The sequence below is a fragment of the Pseudochaenichthys georgianus genome, chromosome 16 (assembly GCF_902827115.2).
Source record: "Pseudochaenichthys georgianus chromosome 16, fPseGeo1.2, whole genome shotgun sequence".
In the NCBI taxonomy this organism is placed as follows: domain Eukaryota; kingdom Metazoa; phylum Chordata; class Actinopteri; order Perciformes; family Channichthyidae; genus Pseudochaenichthys; species Pseudochaenichthys georgianus.
Genome location: NC_047518.2, coordinates 23,588,862 through 23,612,831, shown reverse-complemented (window position 1 = coordinate 23,612,831; position 23,970 = coordinate 23,588,862). Strand labels below are relative to the sequence as shown.

Below are 23,970 nucleotides of genomic sequence, written 5' to 3'. Positions count from 1 at the left end.
ACAGTACAGTGAGACAGTTTAGCATCGTGACACTTTTATCCTTGTATTGGTTCTATAGTCCGTTGGGCGTGAAATAAAACCTCACTTAGTTTTAATTTAACTTTAAAATGACTGTCATGTAAAAGCACTGTTAGGAAATACTTCTTCGACTCTAGGCTTCCATTGCGCTGTAGAGTCTTTCAGCTTCTTGTTTTGATTTTTAGTTTCCTTTCAGTTTCACTTCTGCCATAGTGTTTTTTCAGCATAAAACCTGTACTGTACACAACACTTTACAGCTGACGCAGTGAGCTGGTAAACTCAGGGAAGCAGTTGGCAGAGCCTGATGTTTTCCTCTGGAGTTGGCGGCTACAACAGCTAAAAAGAGAGTGAAACTTCCACTTACATTTGTCAAGTTGCGTGAAGCAGAACTTAAACTGAATCATCATGTGGCTCTGTAACTGCTGGATGTGTAAATAGACATTTGTCAAAGTTTACAGCTATTTCCTCTACCCAGCTATGGCCACAAAAAGGTTACATTTAGTTTAATTTGACGGTGTCACTAAATGACTTGTAGTCCCTTATAGATGGTACCCCAAAATTCAGGGATGGAAATTCATTTGACAAGTTAACATAAATCATCATCACTGGTAATATTTAGCTGAAGGCGACAGCAGACGGCAATATATTCCCTGTTGACTGTCTTCCAGCGTTGCACTGCTAATGTTACGGGGAAATTCAGAGTCAGTCTGGCCTTCATCAGGGGAATAAATGATCTGTTGGATTGAGGTCACGTGACCAACTCAGCCAATCATACACCAGCCTCCGTTTGGCCATACAAATAGTCCTCCTGTGGCCTTGTCTGCGTGTTTAGGTTCTATGCCTTCCTGATAATCGGATAATTTTGGAAATGTGTCCTACATTGTTCACCTAATATGGATGTGAAGACTTCCAGTCTAAAAGCTTAGTGTCGAACCAAAATAAAGAAAAAGCATAATATATGGTCAACATGGTTATACATTTTGTATCCATTTCCTTATATTTTTGATAATTGTAAACAACAATCTTTTAAGAGTTGTGTCTCAGGAGTGTCATCATCTGAGACCAAAAACACAATCCATCATTTACATTATGGCGCTCAAACGGCCACGTCTGTGGTCTCAGACTCCTGTGGTGGTGACCTCAGTCTGGAGGTCGGCCTGAACTGATCTCCCCCGCATTGATCCATGCCTAGTCAGGCTGGCGGTCTCTGTGTCGTCGCAGGAGCACACACAGACACGGGCTCCTTGGTGTTGTTGCGCGTTTTGGAGAAACTGCTCTGCTCCAGTCGGGAGCGATAGGGCAGGCAGAAATCCCTGAAGCACCTTTTAAAATTCTCGTCCAGGAAGGCGTAAAGCACAGGGTTGAGACTGCTGTTGGTGTAGCCCAGCGCGATGCACAGGTGCCAGCAGGCAATCACCCACAGGTTTGTGTTGTCAAGTTTTCACCATGGTCTTGACAATGATGAAGAGCTGGATGGGAGTCCAGCAGATGATGAAGGCTGCCACGACCACCAGGACCATGCGGGTGATCCGCCGCATGGTCCTGTCCTTCTCCTTGGAACCGGAGAGCAGACGGACGCTCTTGAGCCGCAGGATCATCAGACCGTAGCAGATGGTGATGACCAGGACGGGGACCACGAAGGCAAAGATAAACACGCAGATCTTCAGCACCGTCTCCCAGTACCAGTCAGGATTGGGGAATCTGAGTTCGCAGGCAGTGTTTCCTGAGGAGTTAAAACAATTAGAGGTTTAACAGAGGGCCATGTGAAAAGGCCAATTCAAGTTAATAACCCAGCTCAAATGTTCTTTTTTACGACCTGATTACTCGCCGAAATAAGGAGTTAAATAACGTGTGCACAAAGGTGTAATGTTCAGCATTTAGCAGCTAAGGAGCCTGATGTTTTCCTCAGGACCTGGTGGCTACTACAACAAAAAAAGAGTGAAACTTCCACCTACATTTGTCAAGTAGCGGGAAACAGAACTTAAAGGTCCCCTAGTATACGCTTTTTCATCAATATATTGTAGTTCTCAGTTTTATGCAAAACATGTCTCTGAAGTGTTTGGCTCCAAATACCAAACAGATCATGCATTGTAGCATCCCATAAACCCCTCTGTTTCAGCCCCGTTTCAAAAGTGCTAATTCTCATCTTTTACTTTAGATGAAAATAAGGTGTCACTCCTTTTATGCTCTTAATCTTTTATTTTTATTTTTTTATATTACCATATTCTATTCAATATGCTCCTTTAGATATCTTTTATGCTCGAGGAGTTACCTTGGTTGGTTATTGGCTAATGGTTACACAACCCAAAAAAACATGACATCATAAAGTGGCCAAAATCAGATCAGCTCATTTTCAGACAGGTTTTTATATAATGCCCCTTTCTCACCAACGCGGATCCCGTTCTAGCTCCGTGCTTGCGCTCTTCTGGTTAGGAACCGGTTTTTCTTTTCAGCCTACATTTTGTTCACACTGCCCAGAGCCCGAGTGGTGCTGCGTCATTGAGTCATCATTTGCGCCATGATGTTGCCGTTTCCGTGCCTGCTTCATAAAGCCAAACCGCGCAGAAACCCCTCACATCGACAACAACAATGGCCGATTGTATTGAAGTGCTGCTCGTTTTGCTTTGTCGAAACCAAATGGAAATAACAGGACGACTTCACCACGAACTTTCCATTCGTCGCAAGCGACTTTCAAATGTTCTTTGACAGAGTCTAGCCAGTCATAATGTGGACTTGTTTTCGGACGACAGCTGCCACTCCGTCTGAGGTCTCACTTTTGGTCCCGATAATCCTTCTTCACTTTTTTCAGTTTGTTACAAATCTGGTCCACGGTTTAAGTTTGGGGTTTTCGCTGTGTACAAACTGGAGAAAACGTGGGCTTTTTGTTGTTGTTCAGGAGGTTGATCCCGCCTCCGATGTAAGTGTGACGTATGCGGTTCTTGCTTCTAGACCGAATTTTTTTGGAGCTTGGTAAGAATTGGTTTTCGGGGAAAAGAGCCGGCTCTGCTGCGGTGTGAACAAGAAAAAACGGTGCTTATCAGGCTCTAGCTCCGAACCGCGTTGGTGTGAAAGGGGCATATGAATCAGGACAAAAAGAGAGCGAATCTTTTTTCTTGAAACTTTCAGAATCCCTTAACGCAGAGACACATATTGATGTATAAAATACATGCACAATAGGTGACCTTTAAAGTGAATCATAATGTTGTACTGTAACAGCTGGATGTGTAAATAGGTGTTTGAAAAGGTTTACAGCCGTTTCCTCGGCCCAGCTGTGGCCAAAGTAATTTGACTAAATGTGGAAATGTTCTTCTTAATGAGTAAAAAATCTCTCACCTTCAGGTTTCATCCTGGTAACAGCCATGACCATCACAGGCACTCCAACGGCAGAGGAGAGGATCCAGATGCAGACGTTGATGAGCTTGGCTTTGGCAGGCGTGCGGAAGTCCAGGGCCCTCACGGGATGACAGACGGCGATGTAGCGGTCTACGCTCATCATGGTGAGCGTGAAGATGCTGGTGAACATGTTGTAGTAGTCGATGGCGATCACCACTTTACACAACACCTCCCCAAAGGGCCACGTGCCCATCAGGTACTTGGCGCTCTGGAAGGGGAGGGTACTGGTGGCGAGGGCGTCGGCGAGAGCCAAGTTGAAGATGTAGATGTTGGTGGCGGTCTTCATCTTGATATACCTGGATGGTTGAAAGAAGCATGTGGTACGTGTTACTGATTCTGACGCAGAGTCCACGGGAAATGTTGTTAGATGGAGGAGATTGTATTATTTGTTTCCAAGATTTGTCTGCTGCTGTTTCTGGATGACTCACGACTTCCATCAAGGTTTGAAACCAGTTTATTATTTGGTCTAATCCATTTCCTCTCTCAAACCAATGATCTCCTATTTCCACTCAAATAACAAATAAAGATGCTTAATGTTTTACAGGGAACAACCCTAAATGCATGAGATCCAAAGTGTCTGTAAGCCTCCATTAAAATGCACAATGAGTCCTTGCCTGCTGAGAAATCTTCAGTTTTAATTTTCAGATTCAAAGTGTGTATAGTGTGTTTCTTTTCTTTAACCAGTGGCCAATTACATTTGAATTCATCCACATGAGTCCACAATATGACAGTAGTTGGTCATATTTAATTAAATGGAGCAACAAGCTCTGAGGATGAGGGAAGACATGTCATCCCTTTTATCTTACTCTCCCATCATGTAAAGAGATTTATCACAACATACAGGCTGAAGTTAATTGCTTTACCAAGGAGAGTGGGCCGGATGTTGGTTGTATTCTCTGTTTCTCTCATTATTCTGAATTGTAAAACAGTACAGAAACTCATATATTTTAACACAGTGAGCAGTTAAGTGAGATTATTGATTGACAGTGGAGGTCGGACCATCACTTCATTGCAATCTCATTTAAGCTGCATTAGTTCAGCAACAAATCAACATGACATGAATCTTGAGAACATGAATCAGTGCCGCAGTCGTCGCTGTCGCTGTGCAGGTCAGGGTTCAACATGCAGCCTAATTCCCATGACGATTAACTACCTGCTTACAACATCAAACCTGACTGGAGTCATTTGTACAATCAAGTAATTTCAACGCAAAACTGTAGCTCACCCCTCAACCCCCCCTCCTTATTTTGTGTGTGTGTGTGTGTGAGAGCTGTAATCTTCCACTAAATCACGAATACCCCATTATTTCCTCTCCCCCTTGAAGGTTTTTTGTATGTTTTACTAAATAGTTTCTGGCTCTTTGTTCAATCATTTATTTCTTACCTGACCACCCCGTACATCACTAGCACGTTTCCCAGCAGTCCTACCACGCAGATGACAGAGTAGAGAGCCGTGATACATACGGCAATGACTGCAGCCCTGCTGTTGGTCTCGTTGCTGTACGAGTGAACGCGCAGAGGATCCTCTGTTACCGTCACATTGAAAGGAGTTATGGAGACTGAGTCGTTAAAACCACCAAAAGCATAGTAGGGAAGTAGATCCATGTTAAGGTTTCAGGCAAGAATCTGGCGCATGGAGAAGTCAGAGGTATCCAAAGCCGGTGCGCAAGAAAACTCGACAAATTAGTAACGAGACGCCCGGAGGAGGTCCATCTCCCTCCCTCCCTCTCTCATTCACTCTCCCTCTCTCTGTGTCTCTCTGTCGCTCTCTCTCTCTTTCTTTCTCTGTGTGTCTCCCTTTGCCAAAGCGCACACAAAACAAGATGTGTTATCCAACCCATTTCTTACTCTCCCTAAATGGATTCCATTTGTCAAAGTGCTTTATTTAGATAAACAATATAACCAATGCTTCCTCTCATTCATTTTTGGAGTTCTACTTGTTTTTTATCCAAAATAACTTCTTCTTGTTGTACATGCCGTCTGATATCAAGGATATGGAATAAATACTCAAATGGCTTGCCATAAGTGTCACTAGTACGGTCAGAGGGCCACTAGTTCATCAAAAAGCTTACATGTTGGTACTTTGGTGCTATAGTGCTGCTCCTAGGGTCACTAGTAAGGCTTATGTGGTAACTAGTCGGACAAAAGTGCCACTAGTTGCTTAAAAAGAGTGACTAGTACAATGTTTTATTGAACTAGCAAAGCAGAGTGTCAAACTAGTGTGACCATATTTATCTAACAAGTGAAATCAAAGAGCCAACTAGTGTAGCTGCCATCTCTGATATCAAGGATATGGAATAAATACTCAAATGTCTTGCCATAAGCTCATCAAACAATGTCAGTTAAACCTCTTCTGAACATCTCTCATTGTAGCAGCTCAATTAGACAGTCTTCATTGAGCCATCACTCTTATTGGTCCCCTGAGGTACTACTGCCTCTTCTCCCACTCTACATGGCCCGTGTTTGGGAGGGATGCGCCATGATTGCAGTCACCTCCTTTAAAACCCTCTGGAGTCTAAGGGTATTTTCACGAATTTGACGTTTTCTTAAATCCCCTTTTTAAATGTATTTCTTCTCACATGGCACCCCGTGTGTTAAATATCAAAGTGTTCAGGACAATCTCTGGTATTGCTATATATGCAAATTACTCACCTTAGAGCACTGTTTGATGAGATAAGTAGCTCAAAAGCTTAAAATGTTACATCCGATTTTCGGAAAATCTTCAAAACTCTTGTGAAAACACAAATTTACTCATGTGATCGAAATGTTTTGGTGTTTTAGATTTGGTTACCAAAGTCTTAGGATCACAAAAGCAGTGAAATATTTGAATTACACTGTATATAAATGTGTAATTCATGTCTAAAATGAAAAAAATGTAATTCAAATTTTGAGTAAAACAAGTGTTTATCACTCTACTTTCACCACAGCAGGGACTGAGATACATTAGGACTGAATAATGACTTCATATTACATACCAAGGTTCATGTGATGTGTACAAATACAAATTGAGCATTCAACCTTTTTTCAACCAACAATTTATTATAAATATGTTTTTTTCAACCAACTATTTATATAAATATAAGAAACTGGAAAATCTAACTATTTACAATATTGAACATCAGAACTTTCAACCAACTATTCATTATAAATGTCAAGACAGTGTCAAGGTCTTTGTCTGTCTTCCAAGACAGTGGGTCTGGCTGCTGTGTAGGTGGGGGTGATGGTGCATGGGCTGCTGTGTAGGTGGGGTGTACAAGTGATATACGAGACCTCCACGAGACCTCCTTGCTGGCTGGGTTGAAGGTGATGGCTGTGGTGGAGCCTTTGTGCTGAGGTGTATCTTGACCTGGTGGCAGCCGCAGATGGAGGTGGAGGCAGCTGTAGTGATGCTGGTCTGCTGGTCCTTGGTGGTGATGGCTCTGGTGAAGGCCCTTGAGCTACAGTAGATCTTGACCTGGGGGCCGGCACAGATGGATGTTGTGGCTGCTGGATAAACGCCGCCTGTGGGCCACTAGGCCCAGACAGCTGTGAAACATCTCTGTAAAACAAATAAAAATGTAGGACAATAATTACAACTAATTTAATTGAAATAAAGTTCAAGTAAAATGTTGCTCAAGCACAAATAACAATGCACACATAAAAAGAAAGTTTGGGAGGTTGGAAAAGGAGTCTCACTCTCACACACACACACACACACACACACACACACACACACACACACACACACACACACACACACACACACACACACACACAGGTATTTCCAGTTACTTTACATTCAGTATAAAATCACAGACACACATATACATAGGCTACATCTGATTAAAAAGTCTCATCTGTACAGGACGGTAAAATAATAACAGGCACACATAAATAAATCTGACTAATTCTCATCTGTACAGAACAGTATGATAAAATAATCGATGGCAAAAACATGTCACTGTAAATGTCTCCGTTGTGGGACGAATAAATGATTAATTTAATCATCTACACATGTAATCTCACTTTTACACACCAAAATAACGTTAACACAGAGTAAACGTTTGCTAATGGAGTCTATTTTGTCCCAAGAAAAAGTTCATGACTATCGATAACAAATATATATCAATAAACCTATTGTTCATTTTCGCGGTATTCCCCATACATTTCCAGTACACTATTACTGTAATATTTACACTTACCCATGTCCAAATGGATCCTTGTTGTTGTCTTTGTGTTCTTCTTCTTCAGAAGAGTCGAAGACTTCAGGTTATGAACATCTGAGGCTCTATCTTCACTGCTGCTAGCGACAAAAATCTCTAGTGAAGTCGGCAACTTTTTTTAGCCATTTTCTCTGTCTCTCTCTCTCTCTACACAGACGTAAACTGATGGGAGACACGTGGTTTATGTTTTTTTTACTTGGTGGGTAGGTCCTTAGTGATTTCTCGATGTCCATTGGTCATTTCAGACCATGATGTCTGCCGGCTGAGATTTCCTTGACGGACACACGAATCCACCAATCCCACACAGTGTAAAGTCAAGCTGCTTTGAGCGGCCATATTGGCTGCTGTGCCCTGGTTACAATCTCACAGGAGATACCGCTGGAAAGCTACTCTTCCAGCGATTCCGCGGATATCTGAATCATGTTTCTACTCCTTATAATCGAAAATATATGATTAATTACGTAAAATTATGCGTACCTGGACGCGTCGGCGCGTCCACCGACTCCAGAGGGTTAAATGACCTTACTAAACCACAGGAGTGATGCAATCACCTGTCAGTTGTAAAATAAGGCGGATTAAATATTTAAGAGGGAGGATTTCGATGAGAGTCCTACACATTGCTGCATTTCCCTTCATGTGTCATAAGCAAACACATTGATGCAGGTTCATTCCTTCAACAACTCTGAATTTGTTTTCAATCAGAGTTATTCTCCTTGACCATATTACATAACTCTATAGGTAGCCGACACACATTCTCATCAACTCGCTCATTTATCTGGAGCTGCCTTTTGTCTGTAGCTCATTACTGAGAACATCAGAAACCATTAGGACATAACGCTTCATGTGACCGTGTGTGTCTGTTTGAGAGCGTTTCAATTAATCAAAATCCTTTTGTGGCTGTGTCTATTTTGTTTCTAACTGGAAGTGGGAGTTTTTATGCACTATGCAAAGTGACCTTTATACAATACAAGCTCTGGTGCCTTGCCCCTTTAACGCTTCTTCCAAAGATCATGCACGTCTTGATCTTTGGAAGAAGAGCAGGAATTATCACACTCTGGCTCATTTTGGGAGTTCAGCAAGCTAATTTCTCTTTCCCTAATGAGGACGTTTGTTTGCAGCTAATGTGTAGATTTCTAGCCATCCACGGGTAAGCATAAAACCTCAACAAAGTTTTTAGGCATGCAAGCTACAGATGGCAATGTCAGATGGTCTACCACTTTAGTCCAGACTACAACAGGTTTGCTTATTCTTAGTATCCCAGTGTGAATTATCTTCTGTAATGTCCTACATTTCTCTCTTATTCTGTTGCTACTGTAACACCTGCATTTCCTCATGGGGATCAATGACGGCCCACCTATCTTATCTTATCTTAATATATCAAGCAGCATTGAATGACTTGCAATACATTTCAGTACAGATATGTATAGTTCCAGGAGGATGAATCCTGATGGTTATGGTGTTGCTCTGTCTCTTTCTTTAGTGCTACAAGCAGTTCAAAGTGTTCACTTATCCTGAGAAATATCTCAACATACACACACGCATATATATATATATATATATATATAGTATATACTGTAACTATAAATATATAGAGAGTGTTACAAATGTTGGTAAAAAATGTTGTGTTCCCAACTTCCCACACAGTTAAAATAAAATGTTAGTGTGAAACTCACTAAATACAATCAATGAACATGGTAAACATGCTTAACATCAGCATGTTAGCATTTATAATGTGATGTGTTATATTTAAGGATTACGCAAAGTGTAATCAAAATAGCAGTGGGAGTTTAAAAATATAATGTTATAAAAAAGCTTAAATGTCCCTGCATTAAGGCTTAATTTTCAAGTGCATTGTAGTGCTGTAAGTCCAACTCTATTGCAAGTACACATTTAAATATACTTAACTTTGTGAGGATATAAATGTTACTATAATAAATGTTATAATTTTCTCTATACATTTTCTTCACAATACTGAAGTGAATACATTTAAACTGCTTATTTTTCATCTTAAACACCAATGAATCATTCACTTGGTAAAGTACTTTCATTCATTAAAACCCCCAAATTACACCCCTGTAAGCTTTAAGGTCGAAAAGGTGTTTTTTTTTTTTTAAACCAGACAATATAAGGGCGAGCCTTTCAGTGAGTGTGAAATGATGGGAGGGAAGCAGTGGGGGTGGACGGGTCACATGGGTTATCGTTCACACGTATCAGTTCAGCCTATGTCACATGACATTCTGATCTTAACATCCATCTACACCACTCTGACCCAGAAGCCCTGATAACAACGCTCCATCAGAAAAACAACAGTCCAAGTGGAGCCCCGCCGGCAGGAAATGACTTACACAGCAGTTCGGGGAGTAAATTCACAAAGTATAATGTCAGTTACAGCTGTGTGGGTGAACAGTGGGTGACACCTGCTTATGCTGTGGGAGCTATGATGACACACAGGGTTAGATTAGAGGGTTATCTACCCCCCCTAATGAAGAGGGCTAAAAATACTGTGAGTGCAGGTGCTCTCGGTAATGGCATGGAGTGTATGAAGAGACACATCTTTCTCTGTACACCGTTTGGAGAGTTGGCTAGAAAAGTGTTGTAAAAGAGAGAGAAATGGGTTAGTATGTACAGTGCAGTTAGAGGACACAAACAAAATGCTAATGTGGCTTTTCTGTGTCACGATCCATCTGTGTTGTGTTTTGTCTTGTCTTTTTCTGTCTTTGGTTTCATGTTTTATTTTAAAGAGTCTTCACCCCGTCTTGCCTGCTTTCTGTCTGTGTTCCCTCCTACCTGATTACCCGATTGTGTTCACCTGGTGCCCCTTTGTTTTCTCCTCCCTCCTCACCTGCGTCTTGTTTGTGTGATTAGTCTTGTGTGTATTTAAGTTCTGGTTTTTCTGTTTGTCATTGTTGGTTCATTGTTTGTCGTTGACCGTGTTCACGAGGTAGTGTTCTGTTTGTTCCTTAAAACCTTGAAATAAAGGTATTTTTTTCTGTTTATTCTGCATTTGGGTCCTGCCTGCTTCACTCACCCTAACAGAATCAAGCGGCAAACTGTGGGGTAGAGCCGGTGTCGGTACACGATGAGTTCGGGGTACACGATGTGTTCGGGGTACGTCTCTTACCAGTTAACGTAATGACGTCACGCATTGTGATTGGCAGAGATGGGGTCGTTACTAAAAAAAAGTAATATATTACATATTACATATTACTTTAAAAAAAGTAATATATTACACTACTTTGTTACTCTCTACATAAAGTAACGTTACTTTACTCGCAGGGCCGGCCCGCCCCTCCCTGCAGGCAGATCACGCAGACTGCTAAAGTTTCAAATGTTCTCTTTAGTTAAGTTTCCATTGTCGCATAAGACTGATCCAGATCCTGAATGTTTTCCTATCTGACCATGGCTGTCCTCTGTCTCCTGCTATCTGAATAAAGATAGGGAATAACCCCCATACAGCTAGACCCTTCTCGAACCAGACACCGCAAAGACTTCAGCCGAGCACGTACGAACTGCGCATGCGTGAGTGGCAATAACTCTCCTTACCAGCACGCGGCAGTAGTGTGTATTCGTCATTCAAAACAGGCAACAATCAGAAAACAGAGAAGAAGAACAGACTACGTGATATAAACATAGGATATAAACAAACAACAAATAGCTGTGCGTTAGCTTCACCTTAGCATGTGTTCTTTGCAGGTGTTTGTTGAGGTTTGATTATGACTGATTTTAGTAAGTAACGAAGTAACGCGTGTCGGGGCAATGTTAGTAACTGTAGTGTGATTACTGAATTATAAAAGTAGCCAGGGGCGGACTGGCCATTGGGAATACCGGGAGTTTCCCCGGTAAAAAATGTTTATATATATAACAGAAAGAAGAAGAAGAAGAAGAAGAAGAAGAAGAAGAAGAAGAAGAAGAAGAAGAAGAAGAATTGGGAGAAGAAGAAGAAGAATTGGGAGGGGTGAAACCCTCTTTAATGGTCACACTTGCAGAGCACACAGTGAAATGTGTTCTCTGCTTTTAACCCATCCTAGTACCAGGAGTCTAGTACTAGGAGCAGTGGGCAGCTATTGTACAGCGCCCGCGGAGCAATGGGAGTGAGGGGGCAAGGGGGATGTCTGGTGCCTTGCTCAAGGGCACCACGGCAGGAGGTGAACTGGGACCTCTCCAAGTAGAAGTCCACACTCCAAATAGGTCTAGTCGGGGACTTGAACCGGCGACCCTACGGCTCACAGTCCAAGCCCCTACTGACTGCCATAGATTTAGTCCCTAATTTTGCTCTCAAAATGGACCAGATTGATGCATTTAACTTCAACATTTAAAAACAAATCTTCCCGGGGGAGCTTGCCCCCAGACCCCCCTAGAGGAGGTGAGGTCCACCACCTACCCACACCCCCTGTTAAATTGTCTCACCCACATTTAGGATGCTTCCTACGCCCATGTTTTATTCCATGTGTCAAGTCAGGCAAATTGGGTCAAAATGTTATTGCATCAATGATCTGTTAACATTAAAATCACTAAATATATGCCGTAACTATTTTTGCTCGAGGCAACTCAAGGGCTCAGGTAATGTGATTACTATATGAATAATTGTCCAAAATAACATAAAATGCATAGGGTTTTTTGTTAAGTAACATACTTTCGTCGCCGGTCAGCCGATACATGCCGCGCATTAAGTGGGCCTGTCTGTCAATTAATCCCCGGGCCACTTTTCCCCCCCATAGTGGAGCAGATAACAAGGTCAATCGTTCAAATGATGATACAAGCATGAAACTTGGCAGGAATATTTATTTTATGTCACTTTATGAGAAAAAAGTGCTAGCCACTTGAAATTCCAAGATGGCGGCCATCTTTCCAAGATGGCCGCCAGATGACCACCCCATAGGTGACATTTCCTGATAACTTTGGATAGATCTGTCCAATTCAGTAGGTCATGGTGGCGATTTATATGTTTTCAACACTGGCGAAACCGATTATGATATCAAAACACATGTATGATGTGGTATTAACCCCTTACCTGCCATATGTGGCTTTAGGTGCAAAAGTATTACTTTAATATACAAGTTTAGATTCACCCAAATTGTCTTTTTCTGTTTTGTTCAGCACTTCCAGTTATTGATGCTGAATTATCACTTTAAATTTGCCGTTATTATTTTTTAAATTCTAGTATTTCCTAAAGGCAATTTGATAGGCAAGGGGTATCATGCCATCAACAAAATCTGCACCTCGTTCGTAATGCGCCTGGGGTGAATATAACACGAACCGGTCCCAGTTCTATTGCAATGTTTTTCTGCCCTGCAATGTTCATTGTTCTGACTAGCTAGGTCTGACAAAAACAACTGCATAGTGGAGTACAACTTAGTCCGAAACGGAAGCATTTGCACCTTCCACTACATTGTGTCTTGCATCCACATTTCGTTAACTCCTGGCAGCTTTTAGCTATGGGAGCAAGGGCAGTCCAGAAGAGCTTCCACGAGTCATCTTCTTTGAACCAACCCCACTCGGACGGACACTGAGGCTCTGGCTGGCGGACTATTGCCTGGCTCCAAATGTGTCCTGCTTCATATGCAGCTCGCTTGGCATGTTCCTTGAGTGCTCCTTGTGTTGGTGGAATTAAATCATATGACCTCTGCTTTCGTGCAAAGAGAGCAAGCCTCGCCTCATTCACAGACGCAACTGAACTTGATCTGTCATACATCAGGACCACAATTTCTCCAGGATTTGTAGATCAGATTCCTCAATCTTTGATGGGCACTGACTGAGTTTCGTGAAGATGACTGATGCTTCATTGCATACATTCCATGTCTGCCATGCTGTCTTTTTCCCTTTGCCATTGAAAGATGATACAACCGGTGAAGGCATGGAAGAAGAGCATCCCACTCGTTTTCTCTGGTCCTATGGCAGACACAAGTTCGTGGATAGGGATCCATCTCCTGTGCTCCCCTTTGCCAAATGCAACCCACATTTTCTCAAGACCTGTTGCGGCAAGAGAAGGCATAAGGGATATGGCAATAACTACAATGTCCGTGTCATTAGCTTCAATCATCAGAGACTTGTATCCCTCGGTGGCTGCATGCCGAGCATGTACGAATATTCGCGTGTCTGCTTCCTCATGGGTACATGGGGCCACTTCCTCCAGGTTAACGCTGGTGTCACTGGTGGTGGTGATGGCATTTTCTCCTTTAGTCATGATAACTGGATTGCCCGTTGTCATTTCAGCCACTTTGTCGGCAAGGAAATGGAATAGCTCTGTTTTGTTGGTGCTATCTCTAAGGAAGCTCTGCCAATTGGAGGGAGTTTTACTTGTCGCTGTTACTCTCCTTCTGATGGCCTTTCCTCGTTTAGATCTTGCCTCTGCCTTCAGGCTGGACTGATGATACACATCAAAGATGATGTCGGTTATTTTGTGTTTCGTGCTGTAGTACTCGACTTTAGGAAGAATGTCCTATCTGTGAGGGAAATATTTTGTTTAAGTGTTTGTACCAAAAAGCATTTTGTGTTTCACATAGGTCTGCCATAACTTAGAGCAGGGGTTTAAAGGTTTAAAGGTTAAAGGGTTAAAGGTTCCGCTTTCCTGTTGGGGGACTGTGACTAACTGCCAGAGGACTTTAACAGACTGTCTTTGTCTCTGAATCCATGTGCTTGGTGATTATCGATCAGAAGACGCGCGAAATAGAGGCCCCTCCCGGATTCTCCGGTAGATCGTCTGTGTTTTCTGTGTAATGCTTCAGTGAGTTGGAGGGTTTTCTCATAGCATGTTGTGTAAACGCTTTGAGCTCACTCACGGCCGTTGGCTCTCAATAAACCCAGTGTTTGATATAAAGCGGACTCCAGCCTCCATTCCTTCCATCAACATTGCTGAAAAGAAAATCTCTCTCACATATTGGCGTCACGAACAGGCACCTTCAGATCTTTGAAACATTGGTGAGTACATTTCTATTTTGAGATTGACTCGCCAGCGTTTGAGATCAACGGTGTATTAAAATTACCTGAGAGAACTGAGCTGCTGCATTTTTTTTGGGTTTCTCTACTCATTACATCTGGAGGCTAATCTATAACCTCAGGAATCGGTGTCAAGGGGACATTGTCCTGGCCGATTTCCCCGTGTTTGTTGCTGGGACAGGTGTCTACGAGCAAGCACGGCTTATGTGAAAACTATGAGAATATTTGGGGCTAATGATAACCTAGGAATATCGAATTTCATCGATCTCCTCTGTGTGTGCTTCTTGGAATTAACTCACCAGGCAATTACACACAACAAATATTCAGAGAAACTTTTGAGAGATGCACCAGCAAAGTGGATTTTCTGAATTAGAAGCAATGTCGCAAGATTTGTATTTAAACAAATCGCCGAATTTAGGAGTTTTCAGAGGATAAATAGCATTTCTGCTGAGGTGCCGATTCTCCGCCCCCTGGGGAGAGCTGCACGTAGAAAAAAGGAGCATACAGCATTATCCGCGATTATTGACACTTTTGAACTAAAGAAAGTGCTCAATGTGTGGTTTGAGAATGTTGTATGAATTGCTGAATTTGGCTGTGTTTGCTGATACACGAGAATTATGAGTATAGAAGGCTCTCATAATTAATGGCCCCTCTGAAAGTCTCCCTAATTCGGATTAAAATAGGCTGGAAGAGTTTTTGTCAGGCTGAGTTGTTGAGAGTTTTTATGTTTGTTTGTCTAATTGCAGTGTTTGTTTTATTGTACTAACCGTTAAACATGGGTAATACTGTCTCCGCAAACGGGTCCGTTGGTAAGCGGGACAATATTTCACGCACCAAGACACTTACAAAGAATCCTATTACAGACAGCCACTACACGCACATGTTTTCCCCTAATATGCCGTCAGGAATTGTCGGAAGAAGCTTGGATTGGACTAAAGTTATGCCGTTCACATCGTTACTTTGTGAGCACTCGCAACAGAATAGTCAAAAAGGACAGATTCTGTTTGATTGGCCGTTAACGGGCACTTTTGACATGATGGTACTGTGGCAAGCGTTCAAATTAATTGAACAGGAGGCGAATTGCTCCTGGGATGCAACGTACATGAAGGACTGCGTTAAAGCTTGGATGACTATTGCAGAAAAAAGAGGTTATGATGAGCGGAAAAATGAAAAGTCAGTTGGCACCGAGCGAGGCTCCATTGAACTCAAAGCTTTGATTGAACGAGTTTCTAAATGCGCAGCTACTTGTCATTTGCTTAGCCTAGAGGCTGCTTTTGATGTTAAATCAGAAAACATGTCCAGAATTAAACAAAGACACGGAAAAGACGTCACAGCCATTGCGAAATCAGTCATGTACGATTGGCTGAAAAGACAAGGCAAATCTCCCAGTACAGCTCAATTAATTTCCATTTTAACGGACACGGGGCTGCTGGAGGGGAAGCAGGCTGTGTCTCTCTGCACACAAATGATTCCCGCGATAGGACTCTCAAATTCCGGGGCAAGAAACTCCGAGGACGATTTATTAATGTCAGCTGCAGCTATCATGAATAAAAATCGTTTGACATATCAGGAAGGACAGTATAGAGAAAGGGAGCAGCAGGAACACAGTGCAGCGGACAGTGAAGAGGAAACGCCAGAGAGCAGCCCATTACACACGCCGGCCTCTGGCTCCGCAACGAAAATGTTACACGCTCCAAACACGCCGTACGGCACCAGTTTTAAGAACTATGTCCCTCATAGAATTATCACAAGACTGCAAACATCTCAGGATAATAATTCTACTGGAGCTATGACAGCACCGAAAATACTGATAGGAGATGTTCCAGTTTATAAGCCTTGGACACCCGCTGAGGTCATGGATGTCACAAATCACGCTCCAAGTCCGACTAAAAGCCCAGATGAGTATCTGTCGTGGTTGACTAATGTCTGCTCAGTTTATAACTGTTTGGTTCATGATGTTAAACAGCTGATAATCCTAACATATAAAGCAGATTGGTCGACGTGTAAAGAGGAATTCAAATTCCCTGCCTGTACGCCTGCGGGTGACTGGCCTGCGACACAGACACGGGATATGTGGATCGAAACGATAGCTGCTATTGCAGTCAAAGCATGCGCCAAAACTCACACAGATTTTTCACTGGTGACGGCTTGCGTACAGAACCCAACAGAAATAGTCCCAGATTTTCTCCAGCGTTTTATGACAGCCTGGGATCATAATGCGGGCATTAAAAGAGAGGGCAATGATTTGTTCGCCATACAGACTTTGTTGCATAATTTAATCCCTGAAACAGCTCAGGCGTATATGATGGCTACCCCAGATTGGCAAATTAAAACATGGAAATCAACCCTCGCAGTAATACGCGCGTTGTACAAAAATCAGATATTTCTGACCCCCAGAATTGCGCAAAAGTTGCCTCCAAATACACAGGCTTATCAGAGTGCGGATAACTCGCAGCAGTTTCAGGGACAACATCGCACACAGCAGTATCAAAATCAGAGACAGCAGCAGAATAGAAATCCCAGAAAGGTGATGCCGTGTCACGTCTGTGGCGCAACAGATCACTGGGCAGGACAATGCGGACGGCGCTGGCAACCACAGCAGGACGCACAACCTTTGCCTGCTCTTCCCCAGCCCCCTCGCCAACACCCTGCATTACTGCCCCCCCCTCCCCTGACAAGTCAAGATGTCAGGCAGGCTCAACAGGGGCAAAACGGTCAGCAAAGTCAATTTAATAGACGATAGAGGTGCCAAGAAGAAGAAATAGGGTCAAATTCACAGCATTTCCCCATTCAAGCAGCAACAATTCGCCTTTCCAATAGCCCGCGTGAAGATCCGATTATGCCCGTTGATTTCAGTGGTAAAGCGGTAGACATTTTGATTGACAGTGGAGCAACATTATCAGCTGTGCGTACGAAAGAAAAAGTGTGTGAAGCAACCAATAATTTTGTTACAACAATGGGAGTTTCTGGCATCCCTATGTCAGAGCCCGTTTCAGAGAAAACTGATATTTCAATTGAAGGATCACATGTCCAACACTCTTTCATTATTTCAGATGGAAGTCCTATTAATCTAATGGGCAGAGATTTGCTTTGTAAATTACAAGCAACAATACATTGCACTCCAGATGGATTGTTTTTGACTATTCCTGACAGCAAAGTCTATCAAGCTGTCCAATTCATTCAATCATCTCAGGACAACCTTTATTGTTGGTCATTTCCAGATTTCAACATGATTTCTGTTTTTTCAACAACAGGAATTCAGAAAATTGCTAGCATTTCCCCTGCGTGTGCCTCTTTAATGTCCCTTATGAGGCCTGTATTGAATTGTCACTGCACAGCTGCTTTTAACCCATCAGACGACTATAAACTATCAGTAAGAGGTTTTTGCAACAGCTCAGATCAGTTGGAATGTGAAAACGTTATGTTTATTGGACCCCAGGGTTGCGCATTGCCCCTAAGGCTCACAACCAAACAAGAGGCTCTTTATGCTGCAGACACGATTCCTCACCTCGCAATAGGGGTCACTTCAGGAAGTGACCCTGAAGGAGTGGGGGTCATGGCAGCTCACTGCCATGCTCTGCTGAGAGCTACAAAGGCTTCTCACACACACACACACGATCTGATTAACCTAGGGGAGGAGCATTACATGCTGCGTCTCTCTGAGCAACCTTCTCTCCCTCAAAGCACATTCCTTCATCTACAGCCACCCGAATCCACACAATACGGACCACCTTCAGATTTTTCTGAGGTTCCTGCCACATTATGGGCTAAACACAAAAATCATGTGGGGTTTGTTTGCTCAGCCCCTCCACACAGAGTCACACTTAAAGCCAATGCCAGATTGCCAGCTATCAGACAGTACAATTTACCCCATAGAGCCATTTTGGGGATTGAAGGAGTCATCCAGTCTCTGCTCGATCAAGGCGTATTAAGATATACAAGTAGTCCTTGTAACACTCCCATATTGCCAATTCCCAAGCACAATCGCCCTGATGAGTGGCGTTTTGTCCAAGATTTGCAAGCTATTAACGCTATTGTCATTCCGACAGCTCCCATAGTGCCTGACACTAATTCAATTCTTGCATCCTTGCCGTCAGATTCAAAATTTTACACAGTAATTGATTTGTGTTCAGCATTTTTCTCTGTTCCTCTGCATCCAGACAGCCAGTATCTGTTTGCATTTACTTTTAAAGGTAAACAAATCACATACACGCGCCTCCCACAGGGGTACGTCGAGTCGCCTACGGTGTACGCAGCAGCGGTTAAGAGAGATCTGGACACTTTGGTCCTTACAGGAGGTAGTACCTTGCTTCAATACGCCGATGACCTCTTGCTGGCTTCTCCCAACATGGACGCATGTCGCATCGACTCCATTCTGCTCATGAAAAGACTTTCTGAATGCGGACACAGAGCATCCCTGGCTAAGTTGCAGTACTGCCAGACTGAGGTCACATACCTGGGTCACATTCTGAGGGATGGACACCGACTCCTCTCGCCAGCAAGGATTTGCCTTTTGAACAAAGTGGCACCACCCCGCACAAAGAAAGACATGCTGTCTTTTTTGGGCATGGCTAACTATTGCAGACACTGGATATGCGAGTACGCTGCAATGGACTCTGTCTTGCGTGCTGCCACTCTGCAGGCTGCTCCTAACATTGTTCAATGGTCTGAGGACATGCACACAGCCTTTCAGGACTTAAAGAGAGCCCTGACATCAGCTCCGGCCCTGGGGCTCCCTGATTACCATCAGCCGTTTCACCTGCATGTCCATGAGAAGGGGGGCTTCGCAACGGGCATCTTGGTACAGAAGCATGGCTCTAATTTCCGGCCTGTTGCATACTACTCGTCTCGACTCTCCCCTGTGGTACTCGGTATGCCGTCATGTCTGCGAGCAGTGGCCGCAGTTGCAATTGTTATCAAACAATCCTCTCCCATTGTACTGGCCAGTGACTGTGTAGTACATGCTCCACATGCAGTTTTGCATATTCTGAACACCTCTGCTACTCAGCATATGACAGCAGCAAGGCGCTCTGGTTATGAAGCAATAATTCTTTCAAGCCCACACATCACACTTAAACGCTCTCCCCCTCTAAACCCAGCTACGCTGGTGCCAATTCCAGATTTTGAAATCACACATGACTGTGTCACAACGATTGACATATCTTCTTCCCCAGAACTGATATGTTGCAAACTCCTATCCCTAATTCAGATATGATTCTATACACAGACGGGTCTGCGAGCAGGCCGTCTGACACAGTACACTTAGCAGGCTATGCTGTTGTAAATGACTGGGAAGTTTTAGAAAGCCGGGCCTTGCCAAATGGCACGTCAGCTCAGGCTGCAGAGTTGTATGCTCTGCTGAGGGCGTGTATTTTGGCTAAAGATAGAGTTGCAACCATTTTCACAGACTCCAGGTATGCATTTGGTGTGTGCCATGATTTTGGTGTCTTGTGGAAAATGCGCGGTTTCTTAACATCGGCCGGTAAGCCTATTCAACATCATGCGTTAGTAGCTCAGCTATTAGACGCTATCATGCTCCCTACACAGCTAGCAGTGGTTAAGTGCGCTGCTCAGACAAATTCTGATGATTCTATTTCGCGTGGAAATGCATTAGCCGACACCGCGGCTAAACAAGCAGCAGTTTCCTCCTCTTCTATGGTGCTCCAATGCCCCTTGACACAACCCGCAGAGCCCATTTCTTTGCCTTCCTTTAATGATGTCGCGGACATGCAAGCCCGCGCTGATGTTAGGGAGAAAGATTTATGGCTAAGACGAGGTTGTACACTTGACGCTGAGTCCAGCTTGTGGCTCCACCCAGACGGACGGATGGTCTGTCCACGTTCGTTCCTCCATGTTTTGGCACATGTTGCACATGGCAAATCACATGTAGGAAAAGGAGGGATGAATGGGATTATAAAGTCCCAATGGTTTGCTCCAGGCATCACACTAGCTACACAGACCCTTGTAGACAGATGTATGATATGCCAGCAGACAAGACGAAGAAGTGGTCAAATTCAGCATGAACACTTACCGCCCCCCTCGGGGCCCTTTGTAAATATGCAAATTGACTTTTCACATATGCCACCATGCCAAGGATTCAAATATCTTTTGGTAATAGTGTGCCAGTTCTCCAAATGGGTAGAGGCCTACCCTACCAGAAAAGAAGACGCTAGAACAGTTGTAAAGTGTCTTCTCAAAGATGTTATTCCTAGATTTGGTGTGCCCACAGGAATTAACAGTGACAGAGGTCCAGCATTCGTTTCTAAGATAACCCAGAGTCTAGCTACAGTGTTAGGGTTCAAATGGCAATTGCATGTTCCCTATCACCCACAGAGCTCAGGCCAGGTTGAGAGAATGAACTTGACTATAAAGGAGAAACTCACTAAAACAATGTTGACCACAGGACTAAAATGGGTAGACGCGCTGCCGCTAGTTCTGTGCTCCATTCGAAGCTCACCAAATGCAACGACAGGGCTTAGCCCACACGAGGTATTGATGGGAAGGGTAATGTTCGCAGGATCTAGCCCCCCAGTAACACCCCACAAACTCACTCTTTTGTGGACAGAGGATTACATGACTAACTATGTCAAATATCTAACTGACATGTTGAGAAAGTTTCACAGGCAGGTGGCTGACAGGCTCCCCCAGCCGGGAGAGGAGCCCACCCACCCATTTCAGATTGGTGATAATGTACTAATCAAATCTCTTGAAAAAGATGCTCTGTCTCCCAGGTGGAAAGGTCCTTTCCAGGTGTTAATAGTGACCAGAACAGCGCTGAGGGTACAAGGGAGACCGGAGTGGATTCACGCTACAAGATGTCGTCTCTCCCCTCTACCGGATGCTGGCGTGTGAAGGCAGTCATCATCATCGTCATGCTGGGTCTTCTGTACCTGGCCAAGGTCACCCTGCTAGATGGAGCTGTGGGAATCCCAACGACAGGTGGCGAGGGATCTCGCCCGTCTGAGGAAGAAAATAAGGTGCTCTTATCTACGAGCGCAGACGACTTGACCACTCAGGGCCCAGACCCTGAGGGCAAAACGACACCAACGGGCAAATCAGTGCCTAGCGACAAGGACAGGTTGTATCCAATCACCACACACACTCAGTATGGTGCGAGAGACACAACGAGAAAGAAAAGGAGGAAGAATCAGGAGGATTGTCTCCCTCCCTGATCACAAATCAAAGACTATTTCTTTTAACTGTCCAGCTTCAATATGTGATTCATCTAACTGTATTATTGTATTTTATGTGTCCTCAGTTTGGTCAACATGGGACTTATATCCAATGGACCAGTTCCGTGCGGACGGAGTGGCGTCGGGAGGGTGAGAATGGCACTCGACACCATTGTAATCGTGCGCGCAGAACTGTGGTGTAGCACTAGAGAGCAGTATAAGGCAATGATAAGGGATGAAGTAACATGTAGAGATAGGAAACCAGCTTACCAGGTTTCCGATCCAGGTGCTGCTGTGTGCGACCTGTCTGAACCAGAGGAAAAAACAAATGTTCCATCCACTCCACGTAAACACTCAGGAGGTGAGGTAGATTCTTCAAAAAAGGCCTTAATCACTCCTTTTAAACAAACTAAAACTAATTCTGCAGTAAACTTAATGTTAGACTACGCCCATGAACGTAATATTAGTAACTGTTGGCTGTGCCAAAATATGCCAGAATCCATGCATTCTCCTATGTTTAGCCCAATCCCGTTTGCAAGAGCAGACTATAAATTAATCAGCTGGAACGACATTTACTCTAGGATTAGCGATGAGGCTGAGGACTGCTATACTCCGTCATACCCAACAGACTCTGATAAACCGTTACAGTACAAGGGTCTAGTCTCTCTCATTGTTGAGACAGTAAATACAAATTATCTGCCTGACGGTTTCAAACGATTGATGTTTTTAAAACTAATATATGTGACGAAATACATTAACCTAGCTTTTGAATACAGATTCCAGTTAGCTCTGGTACAAACTAATTGTTCGGTTAATTCCACAAGTCCAACATGCACAAAACAACCACACCTGGCATCTTTGCTGGTTGAAGCTTTGGTAACAGTTGTGCCCTGGTTTGGCTCCAGAACAGTGAACTCCGTTGAGGTTAAAATACATGATTGCACGAAACCAATACCCCTAGGCAATCCCCCTACACGTGACTGTTCAGTATATGTTCCCCCAATTGTAGTATACATGAATGGAAGAATGTGTCCATCTGTTTCCAGAATGAAGCAGGATCTCACACCTCTCCGGATGTGGGACACAGCGACTGTAATACCATAGTGAGGGTAACATTAGCCAGAATTCCCCTCCCACAGAGAGTTTACTTAGTTTGTGGCGACCGGGCTTATGGCTGCGTACCATATGACGTTTTTTATGGCACCTGTTATCTAGCCTACCTAATTCCGTAAAGTAGAGGCAAATGAGATTGCAGCGATACTTCCCTCTCTACACAGGAACAGCAGGTCCATTACAAAAGGACAACAGGTAGCGAGCCTACTTTTGCCCTGGTACGGCATTTATGTTAGTCAGCAGGAAATCATGGCATTGTCCAAAGTAGTGGAGCATCATCTAAATGTATCAAGTATCGCGATGTTAGCGGAACATAAAGAACTGCAGGAAGTTAGGACAGTAGCACTACAGAATCGCATGGCGCTGGACCTCCTCTTAGCTGCCCAGGGGGGCGCATGTAAAGTAATTGGTGCGGAGTGCTGTTCCTTTGTCTCTGACGCCACACCTGAAGTTACGGATATGGTCCAGGACACAGCTAAGGGGATAAAAGAATTGCATGAAACTCATGGGTTTACACTTGGGGATTTAAGCGGAACTCTTGGGTCCTGGGGAGCGGGGTTGGTTAAATTTGTTGTTACTGTTGCAGTGTTTATCTTGGTTGTGCTAATCCTAGTGACCTGTTTGATCACTGTAATTAAATTAGCCATACGCAGGGTTGCCAAGACTACCCTCCAGGCCCCACAGAGGCTAGTGGGGTACTCTACTGTAGATGACACAATGTTGATGTACGACGCCGAGCTTCCAGACCCATGGGTCTCCGTGGCAGTTTCGGTACCTTGGGTACCTCCTTTCAGCGATTGATAAATTGATTAAAGTTGACACTCAGAATAAAGAATAAATGTTTTGACTTTTCCTTTCTCAGGTTGTTTTCAATAAAATGTCTGACTTCTCCTTTTCAGATTTTTGAACAAATGTATTTGAATAAAATGTATGTAGTAAAGTGCCTTACTCTTGAATAAGTGTATTGAAGTAAACGTAAAGTAATGCTAAAAATGGAGGACACTGTAGCTTTACAGATTACAGATTGATCGATTCATCACTGTGAGTGTATACCTTAACTGTGAATTTTTAACTGAATCCCTATTGATTCTGATTTATACCTCAATTGGATTTCTTATAATCCTACATTCTAATTGT

At 43.5% G+C, this 23,970-nt stretch overlaps 1 protein-coding gene across 1 annotated transcript; it reads right to left on the bottom strand.

The window, feature by feature from the left end:
- Window positions 1–1,099: 1,099 nt before the first annotated feature.
- oprd1b (opioid receptor, delta 1b) lies at window positions 1,100–5,027 on the bottom strand. The gene is given in 4 exon segments (XM_034103025.2): window positions 1,100–1,459; window positions 1,461–1,741; window positions 3,352–3,707; window positions 4,795–5,027. Coding segments are annotated over 4 exon segments (1,107 nt in total). The 5' UTR covers window positions 5,016–5,027; the 3' UTR covers window positions 1,100–1,210.
- Window positions 5,028–23,970: the final 18,943 nt, after the last annotated feature.